Below are 17,205 nucleotides of genomic sequence, written 5' to 3'. Positions count from 1 at the left end.
CTGGAGCACTGTGTCCAGTTCTGGGCTCTTCAGTACAAGAAAGACAAGTTACTGGAGAGGGTCCAGCGAATGGCCACAAGGATGATAAGGGAGCTGGAGCATCTCTCTTATAGGGAGAGATTGCAGGAGCTGGGCCTATTCAGTCTAGAGAAGTGGCTTATTAATGCATGTAGAAAGACTCTCACACAAAGGGACTCTAATGCATATAAATGTCTCAAAGGTGGGTGCCAGGAGGATAGTGCCAGACTCTTCAGTGGTGCCCAGCAGCAGGACAAGGAGCAGTGACCATAAATGAGAAGACAAGAAGTTTCACCGCAACTTGAGGAAGAACTTGTTTACATTGAAGGTGGCAGAGCACTGAAACAGGCTGCCCAGCGGGGTTACGGAGTCTCCCTCACTGGAGACATTCAGAACCCTCCTGGGCGCGTTCCTGTGTGACCTACTCTAAGTGGCACTGCCTTGGCAGGGGGTTGGACTAGATGATCTCTAGAGGTCCCTTCCAACCCTAATGATTCTGTGATTCTGTCATCATCTGCCAAGTTTGACATACATATTTCCAGAAGAGCAATACATGATGTCAGTAATCCTTCATTAATTTTTTTTCTTATTTCAGAAGAGGAAGCTGAAAATGTTCTTTACGTTACTGCGTGCAATCCGGTTTCCTTGTTCTTCATGAACGTTTCTAGTAATAATGGATACTTTGTGGATCTTTATGACCTCTTCCCAAGAACAGTTGGAAGTGTCTGGCAGCCTTTTGTGACTGTGGCACCACTGGGAAATCCACTCAAAGGTCAAGTGGTTATACATGAAGAGGAGGTAAAAAAATTAAAATAGAGCTAAATGTTTACTGATGAGCAAAGTAAGGTGGGATCACTGAGGAGTCTACTTCTGTAGGTTGAAATAGCCTGGACAAGCCTTAGGTCTTTTTCCATACTGTTAGTGTTAAGATAGACCTTAGTCAGTGAGTGTGAAAATACGTTTCATTAAACTGCAAGCTTGGTTGCAAAATTCATTGTATGCTTAGGACACCATGAGTACTTTTAGACTTCTTGAGAAACTTAAGTAAGCAACTTGCATTGAAAAAACGATGAAAAAGGTTTTTCTTGTGTATTGCATATTTGTAGCTATAGACTACATTAGTAATTTATTTGGGATTGGTTTTTCAATGAAGCAACAAAACACTGGTAAGAGAAATGCTGCTGTTGTAGTCTTCACAGCCACTGCTGCCCTTCCTTACATTAGGGTTCATGTGTTAGGGTCTTTATATTTCTAGTTCCCACTGAATCAAAAGAGGGATTCTCAAGTAGTTTAATTTTTCCACAAATAACTTAGTTTTAATTCCTAACTATTCCTGCAGTAGACCCATGGAAAAATCATGTGCTTTGTGCATGAGGTGGATGTTGCTGTATATCAAATTAAACAAATTATTATTTCCAAGAAAACCAAGAAATGTAAATGATGCATGTGATGCTTTAGAGGTTTGTCTACATGTACTTGAAAAAAGACCAAGAAATTATAATAGTATTTGTAGATCTAAGAAGTTGCATTTATTAAAAAAAATCTACTTGACATCTGGTATTTCATAAGCAATATAATCCATTAATTAGACAATACCAAAAGCTAAAGATTTTCCCCAATATTTGTTTTAACAAAGGTCTTTGGAAATCAATGTTTCTGACTAAGTTATACAAAAATGGCAATTTTAAATGGATTGTAATCTTATTGGAAAGGATGAGATGATGATATTGGGCTTATCAGATAAGCTCGTGTGATTTATTTCCCAGATGACATCCATCTGGATTCCATAGAGACCTTCAGTGAAATGAAATGAAAAATCACCATTCCTTCCTGTCTTTTTAAATAAAATTTTACTAAAACTAAACTCCTCATGGATGTAACTTAATAGCAGAAATCAGAGTTTTATCTGCTTTTAAGCCACCTTTACATCTTCTTGGAAGAAAGTGCAAATGATTCTGTTCCTTGTGGTGTCCATTGGTGTCAGTGATTGCAGACTGTTTTGACTCTATCTTTCTGTTCAGGCTGAGCTGGTAGACTTTGGAAAGATTCTCCAGATAAAGAATCACAGAATGGTTTGGGTTGGAAGGGACCTTAAAGCTCATCCAGTTCCAACACCCCTGCCATGAGCAGGGACACATTCCACTAGAACAGGTTGCTCAAAGCCCCATCCAACCTGGATGACCTAAAATCATTTCCTTGTAAGATGGGAATTGCATTCATCTTTTTTAAGCAGCAGTGCCTCTGCCCTGTCCTCCCCCCAGGTAGCTCAGGGCATACCCCAATTTTCTGTAAAGCTTTGTGTCTGCCTATTTCACTTTTCTTTTTCTTCCTGTACCTATTGCTTTTACCACTCAGAAAGACAGCAAATCGACTTAAAAAAATTTGGAAACTTTATGCATTATTTTATATGTGATTATAGGAGCAAAATGCACATGGAGCATTGATTTGCATGTATATCTATAAATTAACTGCATATTTCTGTTTTCTCGTATAAGCACTTTGCTCTGTTGAAAGGCTGCAGCTGGATGGACAGAGTAACTTACAGTCTACCTCAGAGAGCACAATGAGCTTTGCCCTGGCAATGCCCAGCCAGCATCCTTTAACTCTGCTTTTATCTTTCTCAGCCAGGAAGTGGGGCAGGGAGGGAAGTGAAGTGCTTTTCCCTGTCCCATGTGCTGCTGGAGCTCTTTGTCAAATCTCTCCAACAACAAGGGAGAGAAAAGCTGACAGAGACATCTACCTCACTCACTTCATGTAGAAGATGGCAAACAGCCTTTAAAAGGAGATTGTAGTCTAGCCTAACGCAAGTTGCATATGGAAGTACCTGCAACATATTAGTAGTTATATCTGAGGCCTCTGGTCCCCATAATGTTCTAATGTCTGTTTTCAGGAGGAAGGGTATGTTTTCTTCAAAAACTTGTTTAGTTACTAAATTCTCTTCTTTTCGGGGGGTAGATGTATAGAACTCCTTTTCCTTAAGCAAAGAAAAGGTGTGCTTATACAGAAAGGTGTGCACCTTCAATTGAAAAGGTGAAGACTTTCCTTTTCTATAAGCTTTTATCTCTACCCTCTGTTCTCAGTTCACTGAAATCTCTAGTGCAATCAAGTCTCCCAAATCGTCTGATACCACTTGCATTAATTAGAACACCAGTTCTTCAGACATGAGCATCAAGGGCGGAAGAGAACAAAAGTGAGAGTGTGTCCAGAGGGAAGAATACAAGAGGGTTAAACTGAATTATTTGTTCTGTCCTACTCTGAAATTGGAGTGTATTCCTTTCCCTAGCTCTCCTCTCTGTCTGCGAGATCATAAGGAACAACCTCCCATACCAGCAAAGTGAAATCACAACCCTGTTTAGTTTAAGGACTTTTAAGAGGAAAATGATGGCTAAAATAAAAACCGCAGTAAGGAAAGGGAAACTTCGCAGTAACTAAAAATAAAGGCACACCACTTCACAAGACGGGTTATTGCATCTGTCCAGAGTTTGGAATCCCAGACATCAGGGTCGGGAGGTTGCCCAAAGGTTACTTTTCTCCCAGTCAAGAACAAACACAGCGGAATTGCACACCAACATCTTTTCCCAGCCCACTTGATGAGTTGCCAGAGCTGCTCTTGGATGTGTCCGCAAATGACGCAAAAATCTATTCTTAAACGCAGACAGAATATACATCAGTCACTTAGCACAGAAGGAAACCATTAACATCAAAAGGGGTGGAGTAGAGAGGCTTTTTATATTGCCAACTGCTCTCATAAATTTAACACTAAGTGGGAGAATGTAATTGATTCATATGTGTTCTTTATCTCACATGAAAGGCTAAGGCACTGCTTCGGAGAAGCAGTACTGTTGCAGAATTGCATGGACAAATTTGGCAGAAAACCAAAATCCAAAGCAAATGCCCTATTTTTTTCATGAGCTGTGTTTCTATAATTTCAGTTGGTAATACATAAGCAAACTTCTTTTTTTAAAACTATTGAACTCTAGCTGAAATTCCCAAATGCTCCAAATAACATGGTAATATTTTGAATGCTTTACCATATTTAGCTTCAAGTGACTGACTGTCATTATTAAATAAAGTTAATTCGCCCAAATAATCCTAGTGAAAGCATGAAGTGTACCCAAAAAGAATGAAACCACTGTGACTCGGATTGTGTGTATTTGTTTTATTTAAGAGAAGTTGTGGGAATTTGTTTTACTTTCTTAACATTTATCGTGCGTTATTGCAGATGTTGTACGTAGACAGTTAACTTTTAGTAAGTCTTTGTAGAACCTAATGTCCTGGCAGAACCTGATGTTTCCTTGAATGGCAAGCAAAAAATTGAACCCAAGGGTTAATTAACTTATTCTTTTGTACCTTTGAAATTTCATTTGATGCGGTTAAGGTTGGCTCTGAATTCCCTTGAAATAGTTGAACACATTAGGAGAACCTGTGGTACTTTGTAAAAAGAAATGTTGAAAATGTTCCCATCATTTGACAACATGTGTGGACCCTGGGACATTGACTAACAAATTGAGAAAGCTGAAGAAGTTCGAAAATTAGCATACCGTATTTTCACATGTGATATGCGGAGGACACTTGGACCACTCTGTCCAGTATCCTTTCTGCTTCTGATCTTCATCCTCTTAAATCATCCTGCTGTCCTTCAACAGTTATCCTGTCTCTGACACTGTAAAGCTGTCTGAATGTTCAGGTCACAGAAGGATTGTCATGCCCTGGGATATTTAATGGGCTCCAGAATACAAGAACTATGAACTTGGAGATAAGTACGAACCCATTTCTTCTCCCACCAGTCTTTCACCTTCCGTGTAACTGAAATAATGGGTACTTCAGAGGAATGCTGAGAAAAACGCTTTAATGAAATATTCTAGTGACTTGACAGAACAAAGCTGGTATGTCTCTCACCTGTAGCTGACTACAGCTTGGACATGTAAGACATACTAGTCTAGTTCCTAGAGCTTATGCAGAAGTGAATGTGAGATGTATACATAAGACATTATGGAAAAACTGGAATATCATTCCAGGCTTTTTGCATGTACTTAACCTCTACAAATATTCTCTATGAGCTTTGAAATGAACCAAGAAGATTCAGCCTACATTTTCAGACAAAATCTAGATCATCTTTTTAAATGTCCTGTTACTAGAGTTGCAGACATGCTTTAGGTAGATCTGTTGTTGTCTGTTAGATGGGCTTGAGATGAACGTGGATCTGCTTTTCATTTACAGAGAAATGTTGTGTTGTTGCTGGATACAAACAACGGTGCCCTTCGCCAACTTTTGCTCTTACCAGATGAACAAGAGTCTCCTAAGAGGTCATCTTGGTGGAGCAGCAAAGAAGAGTGGGTGAGGAATAGCACTTGCCTCTGTTATCCCAAGCTGGTTTTGCTTTTTATTTCAGTCAAAGCTTAGTATTGGAAAAACTGCCTCAGGATCATTTATCTTTCTGTTTTTACAGCCCAAGCACTTAATTGTTTACTCTTATATATGTTTAAGTGCCTTATACATTAAATACAGTTGTTATGGAATAGAGATACAAAAAATATAAATAAGTTGTATTCTGTGAGGATATGTATCTTTGAAATATGTCTCTTTGGAGCTAGAGCTGTGATTAACAGAACATTTTGTTACAAGGGATTATGTCCAAAACAACAAACTTGATTATGATGCAATTATATGACATGGGACAAGGCAGGCTAGATAGCACTTTGAGAGGTAATTAATGCCATAGATTATCCTAAATTAAGGAAAAATATAGTACAGTTTCAGGGAAGTCAGGGAAACTCATTGGAATGAATTGAACATACACTAATTGCTGTATGACTTATTTTTATACAGAGCAACTACAAAATGTGCCGGGAGTTTTCACACAAAAACTGGCTGGTGTTCTACAAAGAAGCAGGGTAAGAGCAAATAATATTCTCATATTATATTGATTTATAACAGATCTCCTTGTGTACCTCCCTGTCTGATTATTCTTTTCTTGGCTTCCAATTTTACAGAAACCACCTTATTGTACTGGATGTATTAGAGGGTCAAACTCACACCATCTCTCTTCCGATCAATCTGAAATCTGTTTTCCTGGCAGCTGAAGACCGGTGGCTCTTGGTGGAAAATGAAACAAATCAGTTAGTTAAGCCTAGTTTTCCTGATGGCATTATCTCTTGTTTGTGCCTTGTTTACATTCAGGAGTTTCTCTCCTGGTCTGAGAGTTGGTTTTTCAGCTTGTGAGACTGGCTAGACTTAAACAGTTGGTGTTTAAGATGCAGATTTGCTCTGGTGAAAGTGCAGGTAGGCTTTTCGAGTAGGAAGTAAACAGGATATGCCTGCCTAAATTCATACATCTGCAAGTCTAGATTGGCTTTGATTGTATGCATGTTAATACTCTTTTAACTGAAGTGATATTGCTCTTTAAAAATGAAAATGTTGGTGAACCTAGCTTTGGAATACAGCCACATTGTCCAGAGTTAGTGCCTGCTTGCTTTTGCTTTCATGGGCATGTGAAAGAAATATTACTCTGATGTTTTATTTTTATAAATGCACAGCAAATGAAAGCGTATAAATAGTTACCAGGAGACAAACATGCCAGTTGCTGGCTTACTCTTTGCTTTCTCACAGATGTTTGGTGAATCATGCTTAGTTTTAGCAAAAGGTGTTGATAACCTTGTTTATATAAATGTAGAACACTTTCACTATTTCAGAAGATAAAAGTCCTTGTTTAGGCTTACAAGCTTAACCAGGAATTATTGTAAATGTCTACCTATCTCCTGCAGGAAATTTCTTTTAACCAAGCGTGCCAGTATGGAAGCTGAAGACAGTGGGGTTTGCCAGCTGTATGCATTGAGTGAAGAACCAGCTGACATGGGATTTGGCTTAACAACAGGTATTGAATGCAAGCTTGGCTTGATCCTTCTTTTTTTTTAATCATTTCTGTGTTTGCAGCTGCACAAACAAGGCTCTTTTACTTTAAAGGTCTTGGTAACCTTCTGATTCTCTTTTAGTCCTCCCCTTATCATGTCTGGTTCATAATAATTTTTCACAAAGCAAATTTTTTTGAAAAAGGAAAAACGACACTTAGGTAGGAATTATAATGTAGGAATAGAAAGGACTAAACATGTTGACAGGTCCAGTCTGCACACTCTTTGAGCTCTGTTACACAAAGATGAGCTGTAAGACATTTTTCAACACAATACAAAAGACCTCGTGTTAAAACAGAAGAGAAGTCACATTTTCCAAAGTTCTGCAGATTGCGTGCAGGAGGCCATTGAGGCAATCACACCTGTGCTAAAAGATAGGGGGATTTCTTCAGTAGAATTCCCAGGTGGTGCTATGCATTGAGACATATCTTAGCTACAAAGAAGGTAGAAATCTCCAATGGCCATCATTCTGCCTGGTAAGGTCTGCCTATCTTCTGATCTGATGACATTTTCAACCCTGAGTATTTGACCACGGTGCACAAAATCTTTAGTCTTCCTGGTTTAATGACAGTGGAGAATATGTGCGTCCCACCTAGCAGTTTACAGGCTTTGGTCTATCTCCAGTGTCTTAGAGAGATGGAGATGAAAAAAGAGAGAGACCACTTTATATCTGTTAAAGAGGGAAAAATTTTCATCCTGGTCCTTGTGGCTAGCATAAGTATGAAGAATGAGATTAATATAGTGTAAACATGATACAAACAAATGTTACTGACAGATAATAAATATGGCTTATTTTACACAAAGTGCAACAAATTGGGTACCAAAGACTCTAACCACAGCTTAAATATCTAGGATTCTTTTTATCTCTTATACAGTTTACTCTATCAACTTATCAAGCTCCATCAGAGCACAGTAGTTTCCTTCCTTTTACTACCTTATTTAGAAACCATTGCAGAGTCTCATTCCTCAGATGGGTAGAAAGACTATTACAATTTCCAGTCTCAAAAACTATTTGTGAACAGTTTACTGCTGTATGCTTTTTGTGCTATTTTCATCCTTTGTTATCTTATTTCTTCCAATCCAGAAAGTTATCATGTCCCCTCTCCACTTTTTTCCAAATCATCCAGCAAACCCCGAATGTATCATTTTCAACCTGTTCTCATTCTTTGAGGCAGAACCTGTGGCAGGAGCACTAAGAAAAGGTTGATCAGTGTGGGTTTGCCACTGACCCAAACCAGTAGCCCATTCATCCTTTGAGGAGGGAAAGATTTTCTTCCACTGCCAGGTAAACAGGATAGTCTGCCCACTGAAGTGAAAACAGTGTATGCTGCAAAACTAAAGATAGCAGGTTCTGACTGTGTTGATAATGGAAGGCAAGGTAAAGGGCTGTTGCAGTTGCACAGAATAAGATTTATTTTCCTCAGCTTAAAGAAAAAGAAAACTAGACCATTGTTTACCCAAAATGTGCTACAAACATTATTTAAATTGCAGAGACAGCAGGACAGCTACCACGAAATGTCACATTGACACTTACCTGTGCAAACCTACATTTTGTTTTTTTGTGCATTTGAATTAGAACAATCTTCAATGAGATCACATGCTGTTCTGTTCCATAGGCTTCCTGCCTCATTTGCACAGTAGAGGGCAAAATTAAGTGGTGTAAGCATCTACAAAGCTAGTATTTCCTGATTTTAAGTACTCAACTTTACAAAAATAGCATTGTTTCCTGACTTCTTTTCTGTGCTATAGTAAGGTATAATCAAATCTTCTGCTTTTTAGTAATTTTATGTTCAAAGTAATAGCAATGATCAGTGCTCAGCACTCTTGCAGTTAATAGTGTTTCTTATTGCACATCTGGAATTAATGACTTTCATTTTGTTTAATTTCCCCGTTTAGCGTCAGAACTGTGTGTGCCACATGCAGTTTCAAGTGACCAGCTATCTTCAGAAAACCTCAGTGCAGCTGTGGGACAAAAGATCATCTCCCCCAACAGGATTTTCTCAGATGAGCATAATTACGCTACTGTTGTTATTGGTTTCCCAGACCTTTTGGTAAATACTCAGAATTTTTATACAATGAAGTAGTATGATCTCATTTATTCTGTAACCAGATAAGTACCTGTTTACCAAATGATGTGGAAAAGTTGATTGATGGCTTGGCTTCATGAGCGAAGATCTGGGAAGGGCTTTAATCACACTTACTACAAGCACGATGACCAAGGGCATGTGGGATATGCAAATCTGATTGGAAAAGGATGCTTAGGCAATCAGGGAGTGTCTGACCAGGACTGTCATCTCCTGAGTAATCTTGAGCTACCCATGCACTGGTCCGCCCACATGCAAGGTTGGATCTGCAGCTTCCCTTGCACCTTGTCACCTGCCGTTTCAACCCTTGCCTGTCCATACAGACAAGTGAGAGTGAGCCCTTCCAGCCTGCGCAGTGGATTTTTTAGGTGAGGCACAGCTTGCACAGAACTGGCCCCACTCTTTACACCTGAGTTTTAACTGCCACGGCCTAGCAAGCTAAGACAGTGACAGCAAAGTCCGCAGGTCGTAAGTTTTGTAAGAGTGTCCTTCTCTTCGATGGAAGACCATACAAGGCTAGACGACCTCCATCAGCCTGGGTTTGAAGATATAGAGTTTTCCTATTCCTATGAGGAAGGCCTGTCTTCACCAACAAAGATTCAGGATGGGCTTTAACCCACACATTCTGAGCAAGACTGTCATCTCCTGGGTCAATCTCGAGCCCACCGAGGCGCTGGCAGCGCTGCGGTATCACTACGTCTAGGCGGGATTCTGACTTAAGAGGTGTTCAGGTGGCCTGCAGATGGTAGCCTCGTGCCAGTGGCTCCTCAGCCAAGCGCACGCACCAGGGGTCTGAACCTGCAGTTCCTCTTGTACTGAGCAGGGTTACTAGAGTGTCAGTAAAAGACAGACTCATGTAGTGTGCATCATTTTGTAGGGTAGTCTAATCTGGAGGGGTTTCAGAGGAGTTTGAAATAGTAAGAAATTGACAAGATAATGTCTAGTACAGACAAAATTCTTTGTAGGTGAGTTCTGAATAGCGCTGGCTGGAGGGATATTTTCTAAATCACATGTTTTTATAGATTTTTGATTAAATATAACCCCTAAGAAAAAAGGTATCACTATCATTTTGGACTATTCAGTGTGAATTTTTTGCTCAGCATGCAGCAGCTAGGAAGACTCTAGATATAAGAAAAACGATGCAGAAAATGGTCAGAATGGTCAGAAAACTATACAGCTCTTTCACTAGTTCATAATGTAGTTAAGTGTAATTACAGCATGTAATTGTGCTCACTCGTGTGACACAATTAGAAAAAGACCAGACCAGAAAAGAAAGTGAAAATTAAGACTAAGGCTGTTGTAAATTGGAGTGGAGGTAAACACGGGGAAAATAAAAGCAATATGTTAAATTCTCTGGATTTATTTATATTCAGTACCTAGTGATACATGAAAAGGGTGGTGCTTATGGAGGAAATAATTCCATGTCATGTTTGCCTAATAAATGGAAGCAAATTAGAAGATTTTACTGTTAACAGACATGAATTTTGGGGAAGCCAAATGATTGAAAAAAATACTCTGATATACAAAATACTATAAAAATATGTTTTTTCTCAGTAAGACATTCCTTGTCTTTGCAATTAGCTTTTGAGTTTTACTTGGTTTGGATTTATATTACCAAATCAATTATAGTAGCTTTTTGTATTATTTTTATTAATTGTAAATATGTGAGTTTGTTGTTAGAAAAGAGAGGTAGTCTAGAGGAGGGAGTACTAAAGATACTACGCACTTCAATACCAATGCTGGCAATGAAGCATTTTGCTCTCCCTGATTGAGACTGAGTCTAAATATTTTCTTATGCGTGTGAATGTATATTCACATTTTCTTTGACATGTGAATGTCAAAGAGGGAGTGCTAATTGAATGTGAGGGTGGTGGGACAAAACTTCAGGTTCGGTGTTTAGTGTTAAAGGTGTAGGTGTTTAGTATGAGCAAAGCATCTAAGCTCTTATTCGCAGTAGCAATGCTCAGCTGACCAAACACCGAGGCCTTCTTGAAGATGAGATGATCTATTCTCTGGGCTCTAGTGGCTGTAGTGGGAAATGAAGCACCTACTTCACATGGGGACACTTACATTTGTTTCTCTCAGCCTTGATGCCTCGCTTTGAATTCATTACTTGAAGAATCTGTTTGCATTTACCTACGTTACTGGAAACAGAATATGGGAATAGTGTGTTACATAGCTTGATTTCAGATTAGTTTGTTTCAATGCTTTTTGTTCCTGGTTCAACGTGAAAAAAAAATGTTGATTCAACTTCAGAACTTAAAAGAGTCTCAATTCCTAAAACTTGTGTAAGTGGCCTGTTGGTTTTCACTCTTGTAGGAGTTTTGAATGACAAAATAATCCAGGTCTTTTACTTGTCGTGTGATGACATGAGAGGTAACCACAGTAACTATAATTGATTTGAAATTAGGTAAGAAGTGGAACTTTTATCAAGGAGTGTTTGTTCTTAAGCTCAGTAATCGTAACCTTTTGTTCAGCAGACTCCTTCTCTCTTGCAGTCTCCTAGTGAAGTGTATAGCTGGAAAAGAAACTCCTCTCTGAGTTGCAAACGTGCTTCTCCTTCTGATCCATTTTATTACGGAGCCCAGAGGAAAAAAGGAGCTGCAAAACAAACCAATTGTGTAACTTTATTGGCTTCTAATCAAATAGTCAGAATTTTAGCACCTGGAGATGTGCCTTTGAAAGACATTTACCCAAAAGGTAAGAGGTTCATATACTTGTGCTACAACAACTGAACACACTTGTTTATGTTTTGTAAACTGCAATCACTCATTAGTTTTTCAAAGATTTTTTTAAAGGACCACAAAGCAAGCTTTTGAGGAGGAATGGGAGTAATCGCACTCATTTTTAAAACTAATTTGGATCTTATTAACATGCTAAATTATACTTCTGAAGACTTAACAGTCTATCTATACTGTGAACATCCCAGCAGATGGGATCTCCTTCTGTCTGTACTGGGAACCGGCTACAGGAGTATGATCATTCCAGTTCAGCAATTTGCCTTCACCAGTATTTTCCACCTCTGCTTGGTGGTTGAGACACAGACATGCAATGATAAGACAAACCTTTTGTCCATCTAGCTCAGTGTTCTTTCTCCAGCAGGGCCAATGGGAGAGGTTATTTCAGGCAGGTATGTGAGCCTGGCCACTTCTGTGTCTTTCCATTCATACTTTCTCAACATTTGCAGTTGTTTTGCTAGGGATGTTGCAGGGGACATCCCTGTCTCATGTCTGAAATCTTGTTTTATGGATCTGTTGTCCACAAGTTTGTCTGGTTCCTCTTTGAACTTGTGTTCTCTGTCCCAGAATGAATGTTTTATCCCAAATTAAGTCCCTTTTACAAAATAAATGAACCAGTATGCCTGTCCTCATTTAACACAGATTAACTTCCCTTTGTAGAGAAATCCTTTTATTTATTAGTAAAAGGATAAAACATTTACTTGAATAAAGAAGCAAAGTTAAGGATATGGACAGGGTAGAAAACTACATTTGTAAAAAAAAAAAAAGGTTAGCTTTTAAAAAGACTAAATTTAATAAAAGAGTTAGCATGACAACCTTGGAACTAATTATGCTGCTTCAGGCTATAAACTTCTCACACTTCAGGAACTTCTGAGGGGTTGTATTTTTATAGGCCTTCATGGTAAAAAAAAATAATCTGGCTCTGAAGTGGATGCTATAAAAAAGTTCGGAAGGTAAATCTGTGCTTTTGTTGAAGTTAATTGATTAATTTAGGAGGGAGGGTTACAGTGCTTCAAAATGGTACCTAAAATTGACATCTTGACAGTTATCTCTTAAAGTCTTTTGAGTTGCTGTGGTATATAACACTTCATAATGCTAGATTAATATAACGAAAAAACAGGTGACATTCTTCATGAATCCTGGATACCGGTTACCTGAGCAAATTATGTCTGAGAATTGGCTTCTTTGTGACTGAGCAATTTAATTTATGTCTGTTGTTATAGCTGAACAAGATACTACCTTTTTTTTTTCCCCTCAACAATGGTAATATATATACATGAATAGTGATTGATAGCATTGAATTTATAGAAAATTTTATCAGGTATAGTTTGTGCAGCACTTTATGGCCATTTAAGTTGAAAGATATAAAGCCTTTGTGAAGATCACTATCATTGATTTTTCTTTCCTAAATGATGTTTTAATTTATGAATTACCAAAATTTATCTTAACTGAATCATCTTTAATATGACGTGACTGATACAATTAAATTGGACTGAACAACACTCTATTTTTCTATTTGGTTTTGTATTCCATAGCCATTTTTCTGGACTTCAGATGCTTCTATTTATCAGTTAATGGCCAGTTTTATTAGTGGAGTACTGCAGAGACCTGTGCTCCTCAGCATGGTCAGGAAAAAAATGGAGAAATGAATGAGCACTGCAGTGACAGTGTTTGCTGGTGATACTTGTCATTAGTCATGGTACAAAGGATTCACCATGAGAGATTGCAGAAGGACTACAGTGCTGACTGTAATAGAAATAGTAGACGGAATTCAGTATAGATAATGTACATGAAGAAAGAAAGAAGTCCTAATTCTACATCTAAAATGATGGGGCTGATCAGTACATCTCAGAAGCATGATTTTAGTATTATGATAGATAATTTCATAAACTAGTTCAATGCTCAGTAGCAGTTGAAAAAAGATTGAATGTTAAGGATTACTAGGAAAGAAACAGAAAAAAAACAGCAAACATTTTTGTGCTGTTGTGTAAATCCGTTGTCTTTAACACTGTCTAGTTTTGGTACTCCATCTCAAGGTGAGGGAAGGCTGAAATGAGTTAAATTCAGAAAAGGACAATAAGGATGAGCAAGATCACATCAGCCAAATCTCCTGCTTGTGGAAACAAGGTCATAAAAGGGGCATATGGTGGGGTTCTACCAAGAACATGCATGGCATGAAGATGTGGAAAAACCAACAGTTTTACATTCAGGGGCAGCTAGTGAAGCTAGTAGGAACTTCATCAAAACGAACAGGATGATTATTCACAGAACAAGGAACCAGCCTTTGAAACTGCTTCCCAAAGGATGTTGCGAATGCTGAAATGTGGATCCAAAGGAAAACTGGACAAACTCATGGAAGGTTACTAAATACATAGGCATAAAAACATAGACACTACATTCAGCTTAGAAGCTCCTAGAACTGGTTGGGGACTTTGTCCATTCTTATCCTTTTCAACTATCTAACTACCCTTAGAGACAGGATATTAGTACTAGATTAGGTGAACCCAGTATTGCCATTTTTGTGGCATGAACCCAAAATCTTTCAAGTGACAAAGGGAAGACAGAAGAAAAGAGATATAAATTCATGTACTCCCTTGGAAGGTTAGATAATAAGGTGCTAGTCCTTGCTGACAACTGGTCAGTTCTGGCACACAGCCTTCTATTTCTATTAATAGCTCAAAGTAATCAGCCAAACTGTTAACATACTGCAATATGTATTACCAAAACTGCTCCAGGAACAACAAGCAAATAAATCATTTCCTTTATGTTTTATTGGAGCTGTAAAGCAGGATAATAGTTATGTTTGAAAAGAAATTTAAACAAGTAATAATTTCCTTCAAACTGCCAAATAGATGTATGGCCACAAAATATAAACTTGTTCAGGAGATCATGGCAGAATCCAGCAAATAAGTATCAATGTTTATTCTAAAAACAAGGCTATAGAAATGAGGGCTACTTGAGAGCAAATATTTACTTGGATTCTCAGCACTTTCTATATATGGACATAAAAGAAAAGTGTATTACCGAGTGTGTATCTGTTAGGGTGACAGTAACTGGAACAGCATGTAGTGTAACGCACACAGTTACAGGAATAACCTCAGCACATCATCTGGTCCACCTATTTATATAGGGACAGGATGACAACGTGTTTAGACTTCTTAGCTGGTGTTTGTAAAATAATTGGCCTATTCCGATGCTTCACTCTCCTTGTGTAAGAAAAGCCTTTCCTAGTATCCAGCTTTTTTTGCTGTAAACAAAACTGAATACTTCATGTCACCTCCATTCAGTCAGGATAATATTGTTCTGTTTATAAGGATCTTTTTGATATTATGGGGCATAGTTTGTTGTTGTTTTTTTTTTAAAGTTTCTTTTTATAGAAAAAAATAATAATAATTTGTCCTTATAGCCCATCTATTGTAGCCTCTTTTTCACTCCCAGGAATCTCTCATGTCTCTATGTTTGAGCATAACATTCTCGACCGCATTTCTGGGGCCTGGCCAGTTGTTCTGTGCTGCATTTAAGCAGTTGGTTAGCTTTTCTTCAGCTTCCTACTCAGTTGTCCTTTGGGTCTTATAATTTAATATGGTTTATTTAAGTTTTCTTTCTCTAATTTATTAACTTAATTTTCAATTATTATCACACAGTTCTACCCCTTTCAGTTCAGTATCAGCTCTCTATGTTCTTGATCTTCATCAGAATTTTTTAATGTGTATCTCAGTCGCCATTACTACGAGAAGAGAGACCACATTTTAAACAAAATCTAAGCAAAACAAAAAGTGCTCTGTGGCCCACAAACCTTCATTTTTTCATACTTCCAATATGTTTGATATTTGCATTTTTATCAAGATGGTAAAGTCAATAGATGTGCTACTGCAGATATACATACTGTAGATACTGAAAATATGCATAAAGGGCTGCTGTGGGTTATTTGTTATTCTCATTTTAATATTAGATCCCCTTATGCTGCTCATCTCACTGGTCTTTTCTGTGTGTGCTGTATGCAAGTATCAACACTTCTGCAGGTAACATCAGGTTTTACTTCATTTCAAGGAGGTGAAAGATACGGTGTTTCAGAAAGAAATCTAGACTTCCTTTCATCTTGTGTCAATGATATTTTGTATCTATACTATGCAGTGTAATTCAGTCTTCTGGTTTCTTTTCTGGAAACTGAAGTTCCTTAATCTGTTCCAAGCAGATGAAAGGCAGCTCCTAACTGGAAGGCGCTTCTGAGCCCAGGCAGTGTGTACTCGTATGTTGGCAAAAGCCAGTGTGTGTAGGTAGTGTGTGTGTGTGTGTGTGTGTGTGTGTGTGTGTGGCAAAATCTGTGTGTGTGGGCACACACACACAAATTTATTTCTGAGGGTGGAAGCATATTGTTAGCTGTATTCATTAAAATCTCTGTAAACAGAATATTAAATGCCAGATAGTCTAGGGCTGTTTACTGTGAAGTTATACAGTCTTTGCATGCTGAGAATCTACCTGCAAAATGAGTGGTTCAATTTTAAGGCTACAACATTTAGGTTAATATTGAGGAATTTTCAAGCAGGAATCGTAAGCACAATGTTTTGAAATGGTCTTCAATGTGCTTTTAAAATCAGATATACAGCTGACATTATCTTTGGTGACAGGTGAAAGCAGTGAGTGAGTTATTGCAGTAATGCCTGATTAGTGCTTTTGTGAGCACAGCTATATTTGTGTATAATTTAGACATTTGCTGTACAAATACATTGTTCTTTTATAATTGTGCCTGTCTGGTTGCTCACTGTCGTAAGAGTAAAACAATTCTGTATCTGCAAGTTACACTCCTGTGCTGAATGTGAGAGCTTATCATTTTCTGACAGGTACTGCATAATAAAATGTTTAAATTTAATCTGCTAAATGCAAATGCAATAACCACTCAATCATGCAGCAGGAAAATAACATGTTTGTTTATTTTCAGATGTCACTCCTCCAGAAGCTGCTGGATACTTGGAAGTAACAGATCTTAACGCAAAGAAAATCAAATACATTGCTATCCCAAGGTAACTGATTTTATTGATTAGAGCAGCCTCTGTCTTATAGGAAGAGCAAAGAGAATTTAGTGTGTATTATTACTTCAGGATAAACAAATATGTCTTCTGATGTGGAAAGTAAGAATAATTCATACCTAGTGTGTCAAATTCTCCAACTGTTGCAGAGTATTTCTGTCAGTATTTTTTTATCTGTTTACTAGGTGATACCAGTGAATATGTGGCAATCAATTAGTGAATACGAAAGGTAGCTTTGTATTCTGATTTTCATTCCCTTTGCTCTTTCCCCTCTTCACCCACTTTATCCTCCTCTACCCTGTTTTATTTTCCTTTGCTCTCTTTATTTTCTTTTCCTTTCTGTGTAGCATTAAGCTCTAACCAAAACAGGAAGAATGATCCAGTGTTATGTTTCAGGAAACCAGGAATCAATTTCTGATCCAGTATAAAG

The 17,205-nt window shown here is 38.0% G+C and overlaps 1 protein-coding gene across 1 annotated transcript in view; it reads left to right on the top strand.

Moving 5' to 3' along the window:
* Positions 1–17,205, top strand: part of VWA8 (von Willebrand factor A domain containing 8) — a 176,684-nt gene that overhangs the window by 120,499 nt on the left and 38,980 nt on the right. The window contains exons 29-36 of the mRNA XM_057409687.1: positions 614–816; positions 5,239–5,355; positions 5,848–5,912; positions 6,012–6,137; positions 6,783–6,892; positions 8,823–8,977; positions 11,509–11,710; positions 16,688–16,769. Coding sequence (XP_057265670.1) covers positions 614–816; positions 5,239–5,355; positions 5,848–5,912; positions 6,012–6,137; positions 6,783–6,892; positions 8,823–8,977; positions 11,509–11,710; positions 16,688–16,769 — 1,060 coding nt within the window. The remainder of the gene's footprint in view (positions 1–613; positions 817–5,238; positions 5,356–5,847; positions 5,913–6,011; positions 6,138–6,782; positions 6,893–8,822; positions 8,978–11,508; positions 11,711–16,687; positions 16,770–17,205) is intronic.

Source organism: Pezoporus wallicus, unplaced genomic scaffold, assembly GCF_028554395.1.
Source record: "Pezoporus wallicus isolate ANWC-B61680 ecotype Strahan unplaced genomic scaffold, APGP_CSIRO_Pwel_v1 contig_2543, whole genome shotgun sequence".
Taxonomy (NCBI): domain Eukaryota; kingdom Metazoa; phylum Chordata; class Aves; order Psittaciformes; family Psittacidae; genus Pezoporus; species Pezoporus wallicus.
Note: the sequence above shows the minus strand (reverse complement) of the source record. Positions and strands in the feature narration are given on the sequence as shown.